General features: G+C 42.7%; 1 protein-coding gene across 1 annotated transcript in view; it reads left to right on the top strand.

Annotated features, from left to right (window-relative positions):
• grin2ca (glutamate receptor, ionotropic, N-methyl D-aspartate 2Ca) overlaps positions 1–20,582 on the top strand; it is a 138,926-nt gene extending 118,344 nt beyond the window's left edge. Inside the window, exons 9-13 of the mRNA XM_061981447.1 lie at positions 3,942–4,171; positions 6,461–6,621; positions 6,694–6,881; positions 11,103–11,335; positions 18,801–20,582. Coding sequence (XP_061837431.1) covers positions 3,942–4,171; positions 6,461–6,621; positions 6,694–6,881; positions 11,103–11,335; positions 18,801–20,405 — 2,417 coding nt within the window. The 3' untranslated portion in view covers positions 20,406–20,582. The remainder of the gene's footprint in view (positions 1–3,941; positions 4,172–6,460; positions 6,622–6,693; positions 6,882–11,102; positions 11,336–18,800) is intronic.
• Positions 20,583–22,051: the final 1,469 nt, after the last annotated feature.

Genomic DNA, 22,051 nt, shown 5'->3' with positions numbered 1-22,051 from the left:
CGTCAGAACCTAACATTGATTAAACGTCGTCAAAAAGCATGTTGTTTCAATGTTGTAGAATTTTGGTCGGGAAATGACCAAATTTCAATGGTCAAATTGACGTCAGAACCCAACATTGATTAAACGTCGTCAAAAAGCATGTTGTTTCAATGTTGTAGAATTTTGGTCGGGAAATGACCAAATTTCAATGGTCAAATCGACGTCAGAACCTAACATTGATTAAACGTCGTCAAAAAGCATGTTGTTTCAATGTTGTAGAATTTTGGTCGGGAAATGACCAAATTTCAATGGTCAAATTGACGTCAGAACCCAACATTGATTAAACGTCGTCAAAAAGCATGTTGTTTCAATGTTGTAGAATTTTGGTCGGGAAATGACCTAATTTCAATGGTCAAATCGACGTCAGAACCTAACATTGATTAAACGTCGTCAAAAAGCATGTTGTTTCAATGTTGTAGAATTTTGGTCGGGAAATGACCAAATTTCAATGGTCAAATTGACGTCAGAACCCAACATTGATTAAACGTCGTCAAAAAGCATGTTGTTTCAATGTTGTAGAATTTTGGTCGGGAAATGACCAAATTTCAATGGTCAAATCGACGTCAGAACCTAACATTGATTAAACGTCGTCAAAAAGCATGTTGTTTCAATGTTGTAGAATTTTGGTCGGGAAATGACCAAATTTCAATGGTCAAATTGACGTCAGAACCCAACATTGATTAAACGTCGTCAAAAAGCATGTTGTTTCAATGTTGTAGAATTTTGGTCGGGAAATGACCAAATTTCAATGGTCAAATCGACGTCAGAACCTAACATTGATTAAACGTCGTCAAAAAGCATGTTGTTTCAATGTTGTAGAATTTTGGTCGGGAAATGACCAAATTTCAATGGTCAAATTGACGTCAGAACCCAACATTGATTAAACGTCGTCAAAAAGCATGTTGTTTCAATGTTGTAGAATTTTGGTCGGGAAATGACCAAATTTCAATGGTCAAATCGACGTCAGAACCCAACATTGATTAAACGTCGTCAAAAAGCATGTTGTTTCAATGTTGTAGAATTTTGGTCGGGAAATGACCAAATTTCAATGGTCAAATCGACGTCAGAACCTAACATTGATTAAACGTCGTCAAAAAGCATGTTGTTTCAATGTTGTAGAATTTTGGTCGGGAAATGACCAAATTTCAATGGTCAAATTGACGTCAGAACCCAACATTGATTAAACGTCGTCAAAAAGCATGTTGTTTCAACGTTGTAGAATTTTGGTCGGGAAATGACCAAATTTCAATGGTCAAATCGACGTCAGAACCTAACATTGATTAAACGTCGTCAAAAAGCATGTTGTTTCAATGTTGTAGAATTTTGGTCGGGAAATGACCAAATTTCAATGGTCAAATTGACGTCAGAACCCAACATTGATTAAACGTCGTCAAAAAGCATGTTGTTTCAATGTTGTAGAATTTTGGTCGGGAAATGACCAAATTTCAATGGTCAAATCGACGTCAGAACCTAACATTGATTAAACGTCGTCAAAAAGCATGTTGTTTCAATGTTGTAGAATTTTGGTCGGGAAATGACCAAATTTCAATGGTCAAATTGACGTCAGAACCCAACATTGATTAAACGTCGTCAAAAAGCATGTTGTTTCAATGTTGTAGAATTTTGGTCGGGAAATGACCTAATTTCAATGGTCAAATCGACGTCAGAACCTAACATTGATTAAACGTCGTCAAAAAGCATGTTGTTTCAATGTTGTAGAATTTTGGTCGGGAAATGACCAAATTTCAATGGTCAAATTGACGTCAGAACCCAACATTGATTAAACGTCGTCAAAAAGCATGTTGTTTCAATGTTGTAGAATTTTGGTCGGGAAATGACCAAATTTCAATGGTCAAATCGACGTCAGAACCTAACATTGATTAAACGTCGTCAAAAAGCATGTTGTTTCAATGTTGTAGAATTTTGGTCGGGAAATGACCAAATTTCAATGGTCAAATTGACGTCAGAACCCAACATTGATTAAACGTCGTCAAAAAGCATGTTGTTTCAATGTTGTAGAATTTTGGTCGGGAAATGACCAAATTTCAATGGTCAAATCGACGTCAGAACCTAACATTGATTAAACGTCGTCAAAAAGCATGTTGTTTCAATGTTGTAGAATTTTGGTCGGGAAATGACCAAATTTCAATGGTCAAATTGACGTCAGAACCCAACATTGATTAAACGTCGTCAAAAAGCATGTTGTTTCAATGTTGTAGAATTTTGGTCGGGAAATGACCAAATTTCAATGGTCAAATCGACGTCAGAACCCAACATTGATTAAACGTCGTCAAAAAGCATGTTGTTTCAATGTTGTAGAATTTTGGTCGGGAAATGACCAAATTTCAATGGTCAAATCGACGTCAGAACCTAACATTGATTAAACGTCGTCAAAAAGCATGTTGTTTCAATGTTGTAGAATTTTGGTCGGGAAATGACCAAATTTCAATGGTCAAATTGACGTCAGAACCCAACATTGATTAAACGTTGTCAAAAAGCATGTTGTTTCAATGTTGTAGAATTTTGGTCGGGAAATGACCAAATTTCAATGGTCAAATCGACGTCAGAACCTAACATTGATTAAACGTCGTCAAAAAGCATGTTGTTTCAATGTTGTAGAATTTTGGTCGGGAAATGACCAAATTTCAATGGTCAAATCGACGTCAGAACCTAACATTGATTAAACGTCGTCAAAAAGCATGTTGTTTCAATGTTGTAGAATTTTGGTCGGGAAATGACCAAATTTCAATGGTCAAATTGACGTCAGAACCCAACATTGATTAAACGTCGTCAAAAAGCATGTTGTTTCAATGTTGTAGAATTTTGGTCGGGAAATGACCAAATTTCAATGGTCAAATCGACGTCAGAACCTAACATTGATTAAACGTCGTCAAAAAGCATGTTGTTTCAATGTTGTAGAATTGTGGTCGGGAAATGACCAAATTTCAAAGGTCAAATCGACGTCAGAACCCAACATTGATTAAACGTCGTCAAAAAGCATGTTGTTTCAATGTTGTAGAATTTTGGTCGGGAAATGACCAAATTTCAATGGTCAAATCGACGTCAGAACCTAACATTGATTAAACGTCGTCAAAAAGCATGTTGTTTCAATGTTGTAGAATTTTGGTCGGGAAATGACCAAATTTCAATGGTCAAATTGACGTCAGAACCCAACATTGATTAAACGTCGTCAAAAAGCATGTTGTTTCAATGTTGTAGAATTTTGGTCGGGAAATGACCAAATTTCAATGGTCAAATCGACGTCAGAACCTAACATTGATTAAACGTCGTCAAAAAGCATGTTGTTTCAATGTTGTAGAATTTTGGTCGGGAAATGACCAAATTTCAATGGTCAAATCAACGTCAGAACCTAACATTGATTAAACGTCGTCAAAAAGCATGTTGTTTCAATGTTGTAGAATTTTGGTCGGGAAATGACCAAATTTCAATGGTCAAAATTGACGTCAGAACCCAACATTGATTAAACGTCGTCAAAAAGCATGTTGTTTCAACGTTAGGTTTGAGTTGCTCAACGTCAGGACCTAATTCAACAAGTTCTTAATGTTGTTTTAATGTCTTGTGCCTGCTGGGACATTATCGATGTTGCAGGTCATGTAATATATTGTGTTATACAACATAAACGATGTGGCAGGCAACTTCAAATAATGTAGCAGAGCACATAAATAATGTGACTGGCCATGTAAAATAATTTGGCAGGCCACATAGAAAATGTGTACAATTTGTAGCATCCCATATAAAATGACATGGCGGGCCACATCTGGCCCCCAGGCCTTGAGTTTGACACCTGTGCCATTTAGCGTTTTTATTTTGGAGGGTATAATTTCCGAGGCACCAAAAGTGCAAGAACGACATCCCTGCATCTCTCACCATCTCCTCCACAGATCCCGGCGGTCCCACCTTCACCATCGGGAAGTCGGTGTGGCTGCTGTGGGGCATCGTCTTCAACAACTCGGTGCCCATCGAGAACCCCAAAGGAACCACCAGCAAGATCATGGTCCTGGTCTGGGCCTTCTTCGCCGTCATCTTCCTGGCGTCCTACACCGCCAACCTGGCGGCCTTCATGATCCAGGAGCAGTACATCGACACCGTGTCCGGCCTGAGCGACAAGAAGGTAGGGAAGTCTGGTCGCAGTCTGGTCCCAGGTCTCCTTAGCCTGAGCTCGGATGCTGATTATCACTTTTGGCACGAGTTCAGGCACACTGGCCTGAGGATGTCTTTCTTGGCAGCATCGACTTCACGGTCCTGCACCATGAAGCGTCAGATGATTTGTGGACTCGCAGGAAACTTCAAGGATTAAAAGAAGGCATTTGAGCAAAAGAGTTGTCTGTCGCTAATTAGCATTCCCATAATGTTGCTGTACCTTAGCACGTGGGGAGGGGGGGGGGGGGGAGCCAGTACACGGATGGTTGCATTCTGTCTGGGAGGCTGAGGGAGCGGCTGTTTGTCCAGCTGTGTTCCCCCACCCCCCTGCCATGCCCGCCCTCTGCAGGTGGAATCCATGCAAATGAGAAACGAGATGAAGCCGCCACAAAGTGACCTTGCATGGCAGCAGAGCCACGAAGACGGCAGCCATTACTCGTCCCCAAGGAATCAATATATCAGCTATCAGAGGAAGCAAACGATCCTCGTCACCGTGACCTAAAAAAAGAGTTGATTCTGTTTTTGATATGGTCTGTTTAATTAAATAGGACACGCATTGATTAAGACACTCAAGCCCCTTCTACACTAAGGTTATCCAGGATAAATCCCACCTAACCTTATTCTTGTCCACACACACACACACACAATGGTCGTTTAATCCCCCCCCGCCCCCCTCCCCAGTGTAAAAAAAATTAAGTGAAGAATAATTCAGTGTAAAAAAATCAGAAAAGAAAAATTCAGTGTAAAAAAAAATTTCTGCAGAAAATTTTGTGTAAAAAAAATTCTGTGTAAAAATGTTAATTGCAGTACAAAACAATTTGTGAATAAAGTTAAAGTACCAATGATAGTCACACACACACTAGGTGTGGTGAAATTATTCTCTGCATTTCCATCCCCTTGTTCACACCCTGGGAGGTGAGGGGAGCAGTGGGCAGCAGCGGTGGCCGCGCCCGGGAATAACTTTTGGTGATTTAACCCCCAATTCCAACCCTTGATGCTGAGTGCCAAGCAGGGAGGTAATGGGTCCCATTTTTAAAGTCTTTGGTTTGACTCGGCCAGGGTTTAAACTCACAACCAACCGATCTCAGGACGGACACTCTAACCACTAGGCCACTGTTTTTCAACCTTTTTTGAGCAAAGGCACATTTTTTTCATAAAAAAATGCGGAGGCACACCACCAGCAGAAAACATAAAAAAATTAAACTCAGCAGTCGATATTGACATTAAAAAGTCCTTCTCGCAATTGTTGGATATTATTTTAAACCATAACCAAGCATGCATCACTATAGCTCTTGTCTCAAAGTAGGTGTACTGTCACAACCTGTCACATCACGCCGTGGCTTATTTTGAGTTTTTTGCTGTTTTCCTGTGTGTAGTGTTTTAGTTCTTGTCTTGCGCTCATATATTTGGTGGCTTTTTGTCTTTTTTTTGGTATTTTCCCGTAGCAGTTTCATGTCTTCCTTTGAGCGATATTTCCCACATCTACATTGTTTTAGCAATCAAGAATATTTCAGTTGTTTTTTATCCTTCTTTGTGGGGACATTGTTGATTGTCATGTCATGTTCGGATGTACATTGTGGACGCCGTCTTTGCGCCACAGTAAGTCTTTGCTGTCGTCCAGCATTCTGTTTTTGTTTACTTTTTAGCCAGTTCAGTTTTAGTTTTGTTCTGCATATCCTTCCCTAAGCTTCAATGCCTTTTCTTAGGGGCACTAACTTTTTTGTTAATTTTTGGTTTAAGCATTAGACACCTTTTTACCTGCACGCTGCCTCCCGCTGTTTCCGACATCTACAAAGCAATTAGCTACCGGCTGCCACCTACTGATATGGAAGAGTATTACACGGTTACACTGCCGAGCGACAGCACCGACCACTCAACAACAACACATAATTTGCAGACTATAATTACTGGTTTGCAAAAAATATTTTTAACGCAGACTGTATCTCACGGCACACTAGTGTGCCACGGCACAGTGGTTGAAAAACACTGCACTAGGCCATTGAGTAATAAAAATACTTCCATGCATTTTTTTACCGCTTGTCTCTCTCAGGGTTACAGGGGGGTTGGTGCCTATCTCCATTGCATTCAGTGTAAAAACAATTATGTTCAAAATATAACTTAAAACTTGAGGGTAAAAAAAATTCAGTATGTAAAAAATTTAGTGTAAAAAAATTTGGTGCATAAAAATTCATTGTTAAGAAAATTCAGTGCAAAAAATGTTGTGAATAAAAATTAATCCATTCATCTCCCCTCCTCCCAGTTCCAAAAGCCACAAGAGCAGTACCCTCCGTTCCGCTTCGGGACGGTCCCTAACGGCAGCACGGAGCGCAACATCCGCAGCAACTACCCGGAGATGCACTCGCACATGGTCAAGTACAACCAGAAGGGGGTGGAGGACGCCCTCAACAGCCTCAAAACCGGGTAAATATCCCCCAAGGGCCACAACAGAAGCGTTTCGAGTCTCGCTGTCCGCTAACTCGGTTGTCCACCCAGGAAACTGGACGCCTTCATCTACGACGCCGCCGTGCTGAACTACATGGCGGGCAAAGACGAGGGCTGCAAGCTGGTGACCATTGGCAGCGGGAAAGTGTTCGCGACCACCGGCTATGGCATCGCCTTGCAGAAGGATTCGCGCTGGAAACGACCTATTGACCTTGCCCTGCTTCAGTTCCTGGCAGACGGTACGTCCCTTTCTACATCTACGCCATTTGTGTCATTTTCTGTCGTTTACACATTTGTCCCCTTGAAGGAACAAGTTTGGACACTCCCAGTTCGTAGATTTATCATGATGCTGCCATAAAACTACCATCAGTCATCACAACTGAAGTTTTTGTGTTGGAATTTTGGGAACGTAATTTTGTTTTTTACATCAAATTATCCTGACAGTTTACTTGAATAAAAATATGCGAGCAAAATGTGTGTGTTTAAAAATTCAGTTTGTTCAAATAGAGTGTTTTAAAATTCAGTTTGTAAAAAAAATAAGTGTAAACAATTTTCAGTGTGAAAACAATTCAGTGCATAAAAATTCAGTTTATAAAAATCAATGTAAAAAAAATGATATGTAAAAAATGCAGTGTAAAAATATGGTGCAGAATTCGGTGTAAAAAAATTTGAGCAAAAAAATTCTTTGTAAAAACAATTAAGTGAAGAAAAACTCAGTGTATAAAAATCAATGTAAAAAAAAATCAGTGTAAAAAAAATTGAGTGCAGAAAAATTCAGTGTCAAAAAATTTGCTGCAGACAAATTTTGTGTAAAAAAAATTCTGAGTAAAAAAAAATTATTGCAGAAAAATTCAGTGCAAAAAAATCTGTGAGGGAAAATTAGTTAATTGATTCATCAATTTTTAGCTTTTGCTTCTCTCAGGGTCACAGGGGGGCCGGTGCCTATCCCAGCTGCATTCAGAGTAAAAACAATTCGGTGTGGAAAAAGTGGGCCTGCCGGACAGACCTGGCAGGCCCAAACGCATTGTGAGGGTTTGCTGGGAACGTCTGGCAGAGTCTCCTGTCAGAGAGAGTTTCAATTCCCACCTCCGGAAGAACTTTGAACATGTCACGAGGGAGGTGCTGGACATTGAGTCCGAATGGACCATGTTCCGCGCCTCTATTGTCGAGGCGGCTGATTGGAGCTGTGGCCGCAAGGTAGTTGGTGCCTGTCGTGGCGGTAATCCTAGAACCCGTTGGTGGACACCGGCGGTGAGGGATGCCGTCAAGCTGAAGAAGGAGTCCTATCGGGTTCTTTTGGCTCATAGGACTCCTGAGGCAGCGGACAGGTACAGACAGGCCAAGCGGTGTGCGGCTTCAGCGGTCGCAGAGGCAAAAACTCGGACATGGGAGGAGTTCGGTGAGGCCATGGAAAACGACTTCCGGACGGCTTCGAAGCAATTCTGGACCACCATCCGCCACCTCAGGAAAGGAAAGCAGTGCACTATCAACACCGTGTATGGCGAGGATGGTGTTCTGCTGACCTCGACTGCGGATGTTGTGGATCGGTGGAGGGAATACTTCGAAGACCTCCTCAATCCCACCAACACGTCTTCCTATGAGGAAGCAGTGCCTGGGGAGTCTGTGGTGGGCTCTCCTATTTCTGGGGCTGAGGTTGCTGAGGTAGTTAAAAAGCTCCTCGGTGGCAAGGCCCCGGGGGTAGATGAGATCTGCCCGGAGTTCCTTAAGGCTCTGGATGCTGTGGGGCTGTCTTGGTTGACAAGACTCTGCAGCATCGCGTGGACATCGGGGGCGGTACCACTGGATTGGCAGACCGGGGTGGTGGTTCCTCTCTTTAAGAAGGGGAACCGGAGGGTGTGTTCTAACTATCGTGGGATCACACTCCTCAGCCTTCCCGGTAAGGTCTATTCAGGTGTACTGGAGAGGAGGCTACGCTGGATAGTCGAACCTCGGATTCAGGAGGAACAGTGTGGTTTTCGTCCTGGTCGTGGAACTGTGGACCAGCTCTATACTCTCGGCAGGGTCCTTGAGGGTGCATGGGAGTTTGCCCAACCAGTCTACATGTGTTTTGTGGACTTGGAGAAGGCATTCGACCGTGTCCCTCGGGAAGTCCTGTGGGGAGTGCTCAGAGAGTACGGGGTATCGGACTGTCTGATTGTGGCAGTCCGCTCCCTGTATGATCAGTGCCAGAGCTTGGTCCGCATTGCCGGTAGTAAGTCGGACACGTTTCCAGTGAGGGTTAGACTCCGCCAAGGCTGCCCTTTGTCACCGATTCTGTTCATAACTTTTGTGGACAGAATTTCTAGGCGCAGTCAAGGCGTTGAGGGGATCTTGTTTGGTGGCTGCAGGATTAGGTCTCTGCTTTTTGCAGATGATGTGGTCCTGATGGCTTCATCTGTCCAGGATCTTCAGCTCTCGCTGGATCGGTTCGCAGCTGATTGTGAAGCGACTGGGATGAGAATCAGCACCTCCAAGTCCGAGTCCATGGTTCTCGGCCGAAATGAGTTTCCTCCGCCGGGTGGCGGGGCTCTCCCTTAGAGATAGGGTGAGAAGCTCTGCCATCCGGGAGGAGCTCAAAGTAAAGCCGCTGCTCCTCCACATCGAGAGGAGCCAGATGAGGTGGTTCGGGCATCTGGTCAGGATGCCACCCGAACGCCTCCCTAGGGAGGTGTTTAGGGCACGTCCGACCGGTAGGAGGCCGCGGGGAAGACCCAGGACACGTTGGGAAGATGTCTCCCGGCTGGTCTGGGAACGCCTCGGGGTCCCACAGGAAGAGCTGGACGAAGTGGCTGGGGAGAGGGAAGTCTGGGCTTCCCTGCTTAGGCTGCTGCCCCCGCGACCCGACCTCGGATAAGCGGAAGAAGATGGATGGATGGATGGTGTGGAAAAAGTCAGTTTGTGTATAAGAAAAATCAATGTAAAAAAACATCAAGTGTGTAAAAATTCAGTGTAAAAAAAGTGGTTGAAAAAAATGGTGTAAAAAAGTTCACTGCAGAAAACCTTCAGTGCAAAAATAAAATCTGTGAATAAAAATGAATCCATTCATCCATAATTTTTTTAGCGCTTGTTTCTTTCGGGGTTACGGTCTATCCCAGATGCACTCAATGTAAAAAATAAAATGCTGTGTAAAAACAGTTCGGTGCGGAAAATTATACAGTTTACTGTATAAAAATCAATGTAAAAAAATTCAGTGTGTAATTATTAAAAAAATTGGTGCAGAAAAATCGAGTGTAAAAAATCGAGTGTAAAAACATTCAGTGCAGAAAAATTCAGTGTAAAATCATTTGCTGCAGAAAAAAAAAGGTGAAAAAAAGTTAATTGCAGAAAAATTCAGTGCAAAAAATAATCTGTGGATAAAAATTCATCCATTCATCCATTCATTTTTCCTGCGATGAGGTGGTGACTTGTCCAGGGTGTACCCTGCCTACCGTCCGAATGCAGCTGAGATAGGCTCCAGCACCCCCCGTGACCCCTAAAGGGACAAGCGGTAGAAAATGGATTGATCCATCCATTTTTAGGGCTTGTTTCTCTCGGGGTTACAAGGGGGCTGGTGCCTATCCCAACTGCACTCAGTAAAAAAAATTCTGTGTAAAATAATTAGGTGCAGAAAAAATATGTTTACTGTATAACAATCAATGTAAAAAAATCAGTTTGTAAACATCCAGTATAAAACAACAGGTGCAGAAAAATTCAGTGTAAAAAAATTCAGTTCAGAAAAAATCAGTGTAAGAACATTTGCTGCAGAAAAAATGTGTAAAAAAAAAAAAAGATGTGTACAAAAGTGCAAATAAATTCTGTGAATAAATATGAATCCATTCATACATCTATTTTTTTTTTATCGCTTGTCTCTCTCGGGATTACAAGGCGGCTGGTGCCTGTCCCAACTGCACTCAGTGTAAAAACAATTTGGTGCAGAAAAATTCAGTTTACTGTATAAAAATCAATGTAAAAAATTCAGTGTGTAAAAATTCAGTGTAAAAAAAATTGGTGCAGAAATATCCAGTGTAAAAAAATTCAGTGCAGAAAAATTATGTGCAAAATAATCTGTGAATAAAAATGTATCCTTTCATCCATCCATTTTTTTTTTTTTTTTTACAAATTTAGTGTAAAACAAATTACCGGTATGTGAAAAAAGATTCAATGCAAAAATGTTCGTTGCTTAAGACTGGAGCATCTCATTGGCTGGTTCTGAGACAGGATGGAAGTGGGTCTTAAGTTTTAAAGAAACAAATATTTCTCACTGAATTTTTACACACTGAATTTTTAAGCAGTGTATTTTAACAAACTGAATTTTTACACAAAAATGTTGCTCACAAATTTGTATTCAATGAAATGTTCAACATAATTTGATGTTGAAATGAGTTCACAAAATTAAATGCAAAATTCCTGTTTACACGCACTGTCACGGCGAGGGTTGTGCGTGCGTGTTGTTTGTAAGTGTGTGTACTTGTCGTGCGCAGGCGACACCCAGAAGCTGCAGACGGTGTGGCTGACGGGCATCTGCCGCAACGAGAAGAAGGAGGTGATGAGCAGCAAGCTGGACATCGACAACATGGCGGGCGTCTTCTACATGCTGCTGGTGGCCATGGGCCTCAGCCTGCTGGTGTTCGCCTGGGAGCATCTGCTCTACTGGAAGCTCCGGCACTCAGTGCGCAAGTCGGATCGCCTCGACTTCCTCCTGGCCATCAGCAGGGTGAGTTGAAGACTTCTTCAAAAAAAAAACATTTGCGGCAAGACATTGGAAACATCTGCACATCATTGCAATCGTCCCTCGCCACATCACGCTTCAAACTATTTTTTGTACATATTTTACATATTTTTTGGGCTAAATTAAGCATAAAATAAATATTGACTGTTGGGCAGCACGGTGGAAGAGGGGTTAGTGCGTCTGCCTCACAATACGAAGGTCCTGAGTAGTCGTGAGTTCAATCCCGGCCTTGGGATCTTTCTGTGTGGAGTTTGCATGTTCTCCCCGTGACTGCATGGGTTCCCTCCGAGTACTCCGGCTTCCTTCCACCTCCAAAGACACGCACCTGGGGATAGGTTGATTGGCAACACTAAATTGGCCCTAGTGTGTGAATGTGAGTGTGAATGTTGTCTGTCTATCTGTGTTGGCCCTGCAATGAGGTGGCGACTTGTTCAGGGTGTACCCCGCCTTCCGCCCGATTGTAGCTGAGATAGGCTCCAGCGCCCCCCGCGACCCCGAAGGGAATAAGCGGTAGGAAATGGATGGATGGATGGATATCAATAATACAATATCATCGACCACTGGATGAGACCAAACCAGTAGAGCACACTGTTCAGTATCGTGGCCTCTGATTGGCTGAGCCTCAAGCAGCATTATTACATTGGGTTAATGGAGTGTAAAGGTTGTTTCATGTTTGATTGATTGATTGAAACTTTTATTAGTAGATTGCACAGTACAGTACATATTCCGTACAATTGACCACTAAATGGTAACACCCGAATAAGTTTTTCAAATTTGTTTAAATCGGGGTCCACATTAATCAATTCATGTCTAGATGGCTCTCATTATGTTGCTGAACACGTTTTATTAATGTTTAAACTAGAGATTACCGATAATGGCTTTTTTGCCAATATCTGATATTCGGATATTGTCCGGGGATAGCGGGGGGTGTATATTGTAGCGCAGAGCCGGCCCAAGGCATAAGCGTACTAAGCGCTTGCTTAGGGCCCCGCGGCCACCAGGGGGCCCCCAAAAGCAATTAACAAAAAAAAAAAATTTTTAATTTTTTGCATGTACGAGTCTGACTGATGATTTCTAAATGATCAAAGATATATTATTGTACAAAAACACAATTTAAGGTCAACATTTTTGCACATTGCTGTTTCAGGTTTTTGTTACCAAAAATAATAAAGTGAATCAGAATCAGCTTTATTGTCCATGTTTAACACACATGGAATTTAACTTCAGTAGACTGCGCTCTCTTTGTACAAAGTAAACATTAAATATGAACAATTAACTAAAAATATAAACTAGTAATTAAAGACTAATATGTACAAGACTGATGAGACAAGATGACACTTTTACTGTAAATACAAAGCTTTATCACTTGGACTGTTCAACCCCAGGCCACTCTTGTAGCTGAATGTTTTCTACATTTTAAGATTAGGAACCATATGTGGCACTCTGGACATCATTCGTTCATTCATTGGTATTATTTATGTTCTTAACTGGGCCACCCCCATATCTTTATAAATGACATGTCATTTGTAAAGACATGCCAGGCTGACAATAGGATAATGTAAACAACACTGCCAGAGCCGCAATGAGTTTATATATTATTTATATATTATTGGCAGAAATAGAGGGCCCCAAAATAAAATTTTGCTTAGGGCCCCATGGAGCGTCCCGGAAGAGTTAGTGCTGCAAAGGGTTCTGGGTATTTGATCTGTTGTGTTTATGTTGTGTTACGGTGCGGATGTTCTCCCGAAATGTGTTTGTCATTCTTGTTTGGTGTGGGTTCACAGTGTGGTGCATATCTGTAACAGTGTTAAAGTTGTTTATACGGCCACCCTCAGTGTGACCTGTATGGCTGTTGACCAAGTATGCATTGCATTCACTTGTGTGTGTGTGAAAAGCCGTAGATATTATGTGATTGGGCCGGCACGCAAAGGCAGTGCCTTTAAGGTTTATTGGCGCTCTGTACTTCTCCCTACGTCCGTGTACCACTCCGTACAGCGGCGTTTTAAAAAGTCACACATTTCACTTTTTGAAACCGATACCGATAATTTCCGATATTACATTTTAAAGCATTTATCGGCCGGACATCTCTAGTTTTAACTATGAAAATATTTAATTCATAACTCCACATTATTATACACAATAATGTAAGTCTTGATCAGATGAGAGGGCAAAGGCCATTCAAATTGTTTTTATCAGAACTTAACTAAACTAGAGACGTGCGAGCTGCGATATGCGCTAGCCGAACCGAAATGCTAACGTTAGCAAGCCAAGGGTCACAATGCGTCACGTATCAAGTTATAGGACTCTGAGGTGCATGGCTGAAAAATTGGCTGAAATGTTAGCATGCTAATGTTACCATGTTAACATTTGCATGCTAACTTTAAGATGCTAACAGCTAGCATGTGTCATGTACCAAGGTAGATGAGTCCAAATGTGTGCGGCTAAAATGTCAGCATGCTAAAGTTAGCATCCTAACAGTTAACATGTGTCATGTACCAAGTTGTACGACTCCAAGATGTACAGCTGGGAAATTAGCTAAAAAAAAGTTAGCATGTTAGCTCTGGTGGACATTCCTGCAGTCAGCATGCCAACTGCACGCTCCCTCAAAACTTGCGACCTCTGTGTCATTGTGCTGTGTGATGAAAACTGCACATTTCAGATTGGCCTTTAATTGTGGGCAGCCTAAGGCACACTTGTGTAATAATCATACCGTTTAATCTGTATCTTGATATGCCACACCTGTGAGGTGGGATGGATTATCTTGGCAAAGAAGAAATGCTCACTAACACAGATTTAGACAGATTTGTGAACAATTTTTGAGGGTTTATTGTTATGTACAGAGAAGGGAAGGAGGCGACAACCAAGGCAGAACTGCGGTTTTCAAGATTTATTTAAACCTTTGATGATTACGTGGCGTGTGTATGCTACCCTAAGTGAATGGGTGTAGGCTATGTGTATAATTAATAGTGTAAATGTTACCAGGGGTTGTTCTCTGTGAGTGTTGGATGTATCCTTCGTCGAATCAAGGGGGGGGCAAGGCAAAGAGGCAGTCCGTAAACAGGCAAGGGGTCGAGGGTAGGAGCGAGGCAGCGTAGTCTGTGTCCGAGCAGGGGTCGAGGATCGAGGAAGGCAGTCAGAATCCGGATGGATGTCGAGAGGCAAAACCCGATCACGGATGACAGGGAAGTCACTGCAGGAGACACAAGGAACATGAACAAGGGATACACGGAGAGAGCAAAGAGAAGGCGAGCAAAGCACAGGGGAGGAAATGCCAGACGTGATGCTTACTGGGAAGATGAGCGACGTTCTGGCAAAGGTTCCTTGGGTTCGCTGGTCTTTATGCCGCTCCTTCTCATCAGGTCTAGGTGCGCTGATTAGTGATTGTCTGCAGGCTTGTTGCTGCGTGGGTGTGCTGCGCTCAGCGCAAGCAGGGGCATGTCTGAGCGCGCTGACAGCCGAGGAAACAGGTTCGAGTCCGCGCCGTGACAGTAATAGGTCTTTTGTGTTTATAGTAAAAGTTCTACATCTTTGAGTTCAACTCATGAAAAATGGGAGTTTTGTTTATAAAAAGTTTTGTGTTTATATTTTTGTCCAGTATACATAAAACCCCTGAAGAGCAGGGAAACCTGCGACACAGGCTTGTAGGGATGAAATCGCCTATGTGTTTTTTCCTGACCTAACGTATATATATATATATATATATATATATATAAATATATATATATATATATATATATATATATATATATATATATATATATATATATATATATATATATATATATATATACACAGTATATATATATATATATATATTGTATTACGGATAAACCACAGTATATACAGTATATATATATATATATATATATATATATATATACATATACATATAGTCGAGGTTTCTGTGGTTTATCCGTTATACAGTGCTCAATATCGGTGGAAAGCGGAATATAAAATCCCCTGAAGAGCAGGGGAACCTGCGACACAGGCTTGTAGGGATGAAATAGCCTCTGTGTTTTTTCCTGACCTAACGTATATATATATATATATATATATATGTACGTATGTATGTATGTATGTATGTATGTATATATATATATATATATATATATATATATATATATATATATATATATATATATATATATATAAAATGGACCACAGCTTAGAAGTGATTAGCACTCACAAGGTTTTCTTCTTCTGCCGTGGTCGATATTTCAACGTGTACATTAAAAAAACGATGAACTTGTCATGACCAGCGTGCGAAATATAACAGTCAGGGTGCAAATGAAGCAAACCCAAAACAAAGTCGATAAATAAAAGCGGATTTAAGCTATAAAATAACTAGACTGAAATACGGCGGCGCTTGTGATCCCGCAGCAACTGCATTTAAATTGCCCCATTAAGAGTGCGTGTGTGTGTGTGTGTGTGTGTGTGTGTGTGTGTGTGTGTGTGTGTGTGTGTGTGTGTGTGTGTGTGTGTGTGTGTGTGTGTGTGAGAGAGAGCGTACAATAAAATGCGGCGAAGAAGTGCAAGCATCAGCAGTTGCGTTTGTGCTCGTCAACATCAACACCTTTTTCTATCATTTTCACTTCTGTAACTACTATAACACTTCATGAGTATTTTGTTGGCCTTTTCTCACTTAAAATGATAAAATGATAAAGGTTGAAGTATGATAGTGGAGCTAATAAACTTGTTGCTGAATCTCAATCGGTGTACTTGTGAGTACAGCCACCTGCAGTAAGTACACTGTAATTGTTACACTCCGAGCACTCAGTATGTTGAGTGTGCAGTGATGGACACTTAACACTCTCAAAAGTGTCTTCTTCTTCGCTATGTTGAGAAAAAGGAGAGACTAATTGAAATAATGAGGAGCAAGTAGTGTTCCGATCCGGTATTGATATCGGTCGGATATCGGCAGAAAAATCAAATGTCAAGTGCGATACAAGCAGTCTTGCAGAGTGTTTACTTGTGCAAAGCTGAACAGCCAGTTTACAGAATAAAGTCATTTACAAAAGGTAAACATGCTATAGGCTACTATGAGCTCGTAGCTACACCACAGCTGAGCACACACAAGCTGGACAAAAATAATAATCATTGAACTATATTGTAGTGTAAAACAGCACATTTGTCAATATAAACAACTTCATGAATTATATATATATATATATATATATATATATATATATATATATATATATATATATATATATATATATATATATATATATATATATATATATATATATACATATATGTACATATATATATTTATATACACTACCGTTCAAAAGTTTGGGGTCACCCAAACAATTGTGTGTTTTCCGTGAAAAGTCACACTTATTCATCACCATACGTTGTGAAATGAATAGAAAATAGAGTCAAGACATTGACAAGGTTAGAAATAATGATTTGTATTTGAAATAAGATTTTTTTTACATCAAACTTTGCTTTCGTCAAAGAATCCTCCATTTGCAGCAATTACAGCATTGCAGACCTTTGGCATTCTAGCTGTTAATTTGTTGAGGTAATCTGGAGAAATTGCACCCCACGCTTCTAGAAGCAGCTCCTACAAGTTGGATTGGTTGGATGGGCACTTCTTGCGTACCATACGGTCAAGCTGCTCCCACAACAGCTCAATGGGGTTCAGATCTGGTGACTGCGCTGGCCACTCCATTACCGATAGAATACCAGCTGCCTGCTTCTTCTCTAAATAGTTCTTGCACAATTTGGAGGTGTGTTTTGGGTCATTGTCCTGTTGTAGGATGAAATTGGTTCCAATCAAGCGCTGTCCACTGGGTATGGCATGGCGTTGCAAAATGGAGTGATAGCCTTCCTTATTCAGAATCCCTTTCACCCTGTACAAATCTCCCACCTTACCAGCACCAAAGCAACCCCAGACCATCACATGACCTCCACCATGCTTAACAGATGGCGTCAGGCATTCTTCCAGCATCTTTTCAGTTGTTCTGCGTCTCACAAACGTTCTTCTTTGTGATCCAAACACCTCAAACTTGGATTCATCCGTCCACAACACTTTTTTCCAGTCTTCCTTTGTACAATGTCTGTGTTCTTTTGCCCATCTTAATCTTTTTCTTTTATTGGCCAGTCTCAGATATGGCTTTTTCTTTGCCACTCTGCCATGAAGCCCAGAATCCCGCAGCCGCCTCTTCACTGTAGATGTTGACACTGGTGTTTTGCGAGTACTATTTAATGAAGATGCCAGTTGGGGACCTGTGAGACGTCTGTTTCTCAAACTAGAGACTCTAATGTACTTATCTTCTTGCTCACTTGTGCAACGCGGCCTCCCACTTCTTTTTCTACTCTGGTAAGAGCCTGTGTGTGCTGTCCTCTGAAGGGAGTAGTACACACCTTTGTAGGAAATCTTCAATTTCTTAGCAATTTCTCGCATGGAATAGCCTTCATTTCTAAGAACAAGAATAGACTGTCGAGTTTCAGATGAAAGTTCTCTTATTCTGGCCATTTTGAGCGTTTAATTGACCCCACAAATGTGATGCTCCAGAAACTCAATCTGCTCAAAGGAAGATCAGTTTTGTAGCTTCTGTAACGAGCTAAACTGTTTTCAGATGTGTGAACATGATTGCACAAGGGTTTTCTAATCATCAATTAGCCTTCTGAGCCAATGAGCAAACACATTGTACCATTAGAACACTGGAGTGATAGTTGCTGGAAATGGGCCTCTATACACCTATGTAGATATTGCACCAAAAACCAGACATTTGCAGCTAGAATAGTCATTTACCACAATAGCAATGTATAGAGTGTATTTCTTTAAAGTTAAGACTAGTTTAAAGTTATCTTCATTGAAAAGTACAGTGCTTTTCCTTCAAAAATAAGGACATTTCAATGTGACCCCAAACTTTTGAACGGTAGTGTATATATATATATATATATATATATATATATATACATATATATATATATATATATATGTACGTATATATATTTATATATATATATATGTACGTATATATATATATATATATATATATATATATATATATATATATATATATATGTACGTATATATATATATATGTGTGTGTACATTATACAGTGTATATATATATATATATATATATATATATATATATATATATCCATTTATATTTATTTTTTTAAATGTTTTAGGCCATCTCTATGCAACCAGAAGGAGTTTTTCTATCCTGTAACCTGTTTTGAGAATCGTATTAAAATAAGAATACATTTTGGATGGAATCGTCACCCCAGGATTCGGAATTGGATCGAATCGTTCGGTGCCCAAAGGTTGGCACCCGTAGTAAATACTACAATTATTATTGCCAGTAAGGGTACAAGGCCATTGCCAACATTCCCACATACAGCAGCTAAGTACACTTATTGAATGTACTTATGGAACGTCTTGGTTTGTAGTCATGTCATGTGACCACAGGTGTGTGTTTGTGTGCAGGGCATCTACAGCTGCTTCAACGGCGTGGAGCAGTCCGATCGTAACGGCAGCATCCCAAGTCCCGACGTGACCACCAACTACTCCCAGGCCAACATGCTGAAGATGCTGAAGACGGCCAAGGACATGGTGTCCTCCGCCAGGGTGGAGAACTCTCTGGACAGCGCCACCAAGACCTTGGAGACGTGGAGCAGGCGCGGAGCCGACAACGTGCGGGCCGGCCTCCCGCCTCGCATGGCCGCCGCCGGCGACATGTCCCACTGCCGCCTGCCCTACATCTCCAGCATCAGCGACAACCACTCGCCGTTCCCGCAGAGGAGCCGCACCCCCACCTTCCCCGTGCACTACGGCGACAGCGTCACGCAGCCGCTGCTGGATAAGCCTCGCGTGGTGACCCGGCCCACGCCGCTCCGCTACACGCTGCCCGCCCGCAACCACCAACACGTCTTGGAGAGGACGCTGCCCATCTCCAGCCTCAGCACGCCTCACCTCGCCATGGCCGACGCCGCGCCCCCCGCCACCACCAACCCCCACCACGGCAGCAGGCTGTATGTGGAGAACCCGATCCGCCACCCGGCATCGCCCTTCATCCCCTACCGAGAAATACAGGTACCCAACGTCTACCTGGAGCACAAACCCCCCCTCAGGAGGAAGTTGAGCTTCCCCCCTGACTGCGTGAGCCGGAGGAGGCGGAGCCACAGCTACATGTTTGACCCCGCCGACCCGAGAGCGCGAGCCGACTACGACGAACCTCGGTCCTGCTTGGCCGAGCTGAGGGCCAACCAGCTCCTGAGCAACCACGCCCCGGAGGCTGCCGCCATGGCGACCGCCGCGGGACATTACCCCGCCGCCGCCGCCAGCTGCAACTCCTGCATGAAGTCCTACTTGGAGCCCGAGATGGACGACGTGCCGCTGCTGGGGAAGGATAAGCTGAACCGCCGCGCCTCCTTCCTCAAAGCCACGTGGGGCAACGAGCGCATTCGGCAGGTGGACGAGACCAAGCCGTCCACGTCCTCGTCACCCCGCGCCGACATGCCCGACCTGTTCCCACGCGTAGTGGTGCCCGACCCCAAGCCCCACAAGTTCTACGGCAGCCTAGGCCACAACCTGTCCTGCTACCCTCTGGCCGCCGAGCCCGCCTACCTGGACCCGGCTCACATGGGCTCCTACCCCTATAAGCAGAAACTCAAGTACTCGGACTCCACGCGGCTGCCCTCGTACAGGGAGGCCATGCTGCAGAACGCCGCCGCCCTGCGCCGATCCTCGTCCACGGTGGTGCACAGACACTACTCCACCTACCTGAACTCTTACACGGACTTGCCGGTCTACGTGGGCCCGCTGGCCCAGGCGACGCCGCACTTCTACGACGGCCCCAAAGACGTGTGCCACCTGTTCCCGTGCGCCAGCCACTGCCCCGAGCACGCCGCCATGCTGCCTCGCGTGAGCGACAGGCCCGTGGCCTACCAGAACAGTATGTTCGGGGCGGACAGGGAGGACCCCGGCTCGGCGAGCAGGGAGCGCAGGCAGGTTCTGGTGGCGCGCAGGGTGAACAGTCCGTTTGTGCCAAAGCCCTGGGGGAGGGTCTCCAGCCTGGAGTCGGAGGTGTAAGCCCCGCCTCCTTTGGGGTCACGCGAACACCATCAGTGTATTTGAGAGGTCGCTCTCCTCAGTGCAATAAAACGCTGACACGGACTAAAATGAACATGACGTTAGAAAGCATTTAACCTTTTTAAATGAGATCATAAATATATAAACATAAATATTTATCATAGCCTCGCAGTCTTAATCTTTTTTTTGGGAGGGTGGGGGGGGGGGGCACTTTTTCAATCAACTTGGATTTTCTCATCACTTTAGGAAGAAGAAGGGAGAGTGTGTAATAAATCACAAATAATAAAGTGTATTTCCAATGTTACCCTTTAATAAACAACAAGATCATCGCCTGATTCCGACTTTACAGCAATCTTCATTCTTAAAAACAACATCTGGGATCAATATGAGGAACCATCGAGCGCAGTGTTTCGTAACCAATGTTGGGGCACGTGCGCCCCCTATAGGGCCGCCGAAGAATATCTGTTTCTCAGCTGTGGTCCGTATGGGCTTTAGCGGTACTCAGTTGTAATGCACTTTTCCACCACTTGTGGCAGTAATGACAATATCAAACAAACAGAAGAAGCCTGGAGCTAAAGTCCTAGAGAGGTTTCTTAAGCGCAAAAATGATGACTAAAGTGGTGAAGCTGTATTATTGACAGCTTATTATAATTCATTATTAATTTAGTTACAATTTAGCACTGGTAATTGTATGTACATTAATCATTCATTGGTTTTTTCGAGTCCTTCTTTTGCAGTATTTTTGATTAGTATTTATTTGCCTTATTAGCCTTGATAATAATAGTTGTGATTGACACATGTTTTCATGTTGTTTGACAAGGTTTATCCTGTCAAACTGCAAGTAGGTTAGACATAATTATTGAAGACAATTAAATCAAGAGTAGGATTACTAATTCAGTGTTGGTATTTGAGTGGGCCCCGGGCACCTATGTAGTGGAAAAGTTGGGCCCCGAGGTCAAAACAGTTAAGAACTCCTGATCTAGCGTAAGCTTTAGGAAAGGAACTTCTCCCTTTACTTTGTCTCCCAGGCACGCTGCCCCCACGACAAAGTGTTGGTCCTGTGTTTCATCAAACCACACACACACACACGCACACACACGCACACACACACACACACACACAGTGAGAAACCTCATTATCTCAGTCATGATGTGTGAACCCCCACTGGCCGGCTTTGATGGATCCTTGAACTCTTCCTGCGGACATGACAGCTACAACGTGTGGATGGAGACACAAGACCACAAGGACCCACACACACACACACACACACACACACATACATACACACGCACACACACACACACACATTCTTGTATTTCTTACCTTCTTGAGACCTCCAAAAAAATGCCTCCCTTTAGGACCACCCTTTCTATATATATAAAGATTTGTATTTACAACATTGATAATATAAACATACTATGCAAATATTTTTTGTTTTTTGTAATGTGCTTAAGGCCGATGACAAACGAGTCACGGACCACAGATGGCCCATGTGCCGCACTTTGGGCACCCCAGCTGTAGAAGCTAACTGTTAATGGCCACTATAGTCTTAGTACCGTAGTGTATTTGTTCATCTTATGGTCACATATGGGACGCGGGTTGTATTAAGTCAGCACCGGAAGTCGTAAAATCAGCTGTTCACCTGG

Source organism: Nerophis lumbriciformis, linkage group LG24, assembly GCF_033978685.3.
Source record: "Nerophis lumbriciformis linkage group LG24, RoL_Nlum_v2.1, whole genome shotgun sequence".
Lineage (NCBI taxonomy): Eukaryota > Metazoa > Chordata > Actinopteri > Syngnathiformes > Syngnathidae > Nerophis > Nerophis lumbriciformis.
Note: the sequence above shows the minus strand (reverse complement) of the source record. Positions and strands in the feature narration are given on the sequence as shown.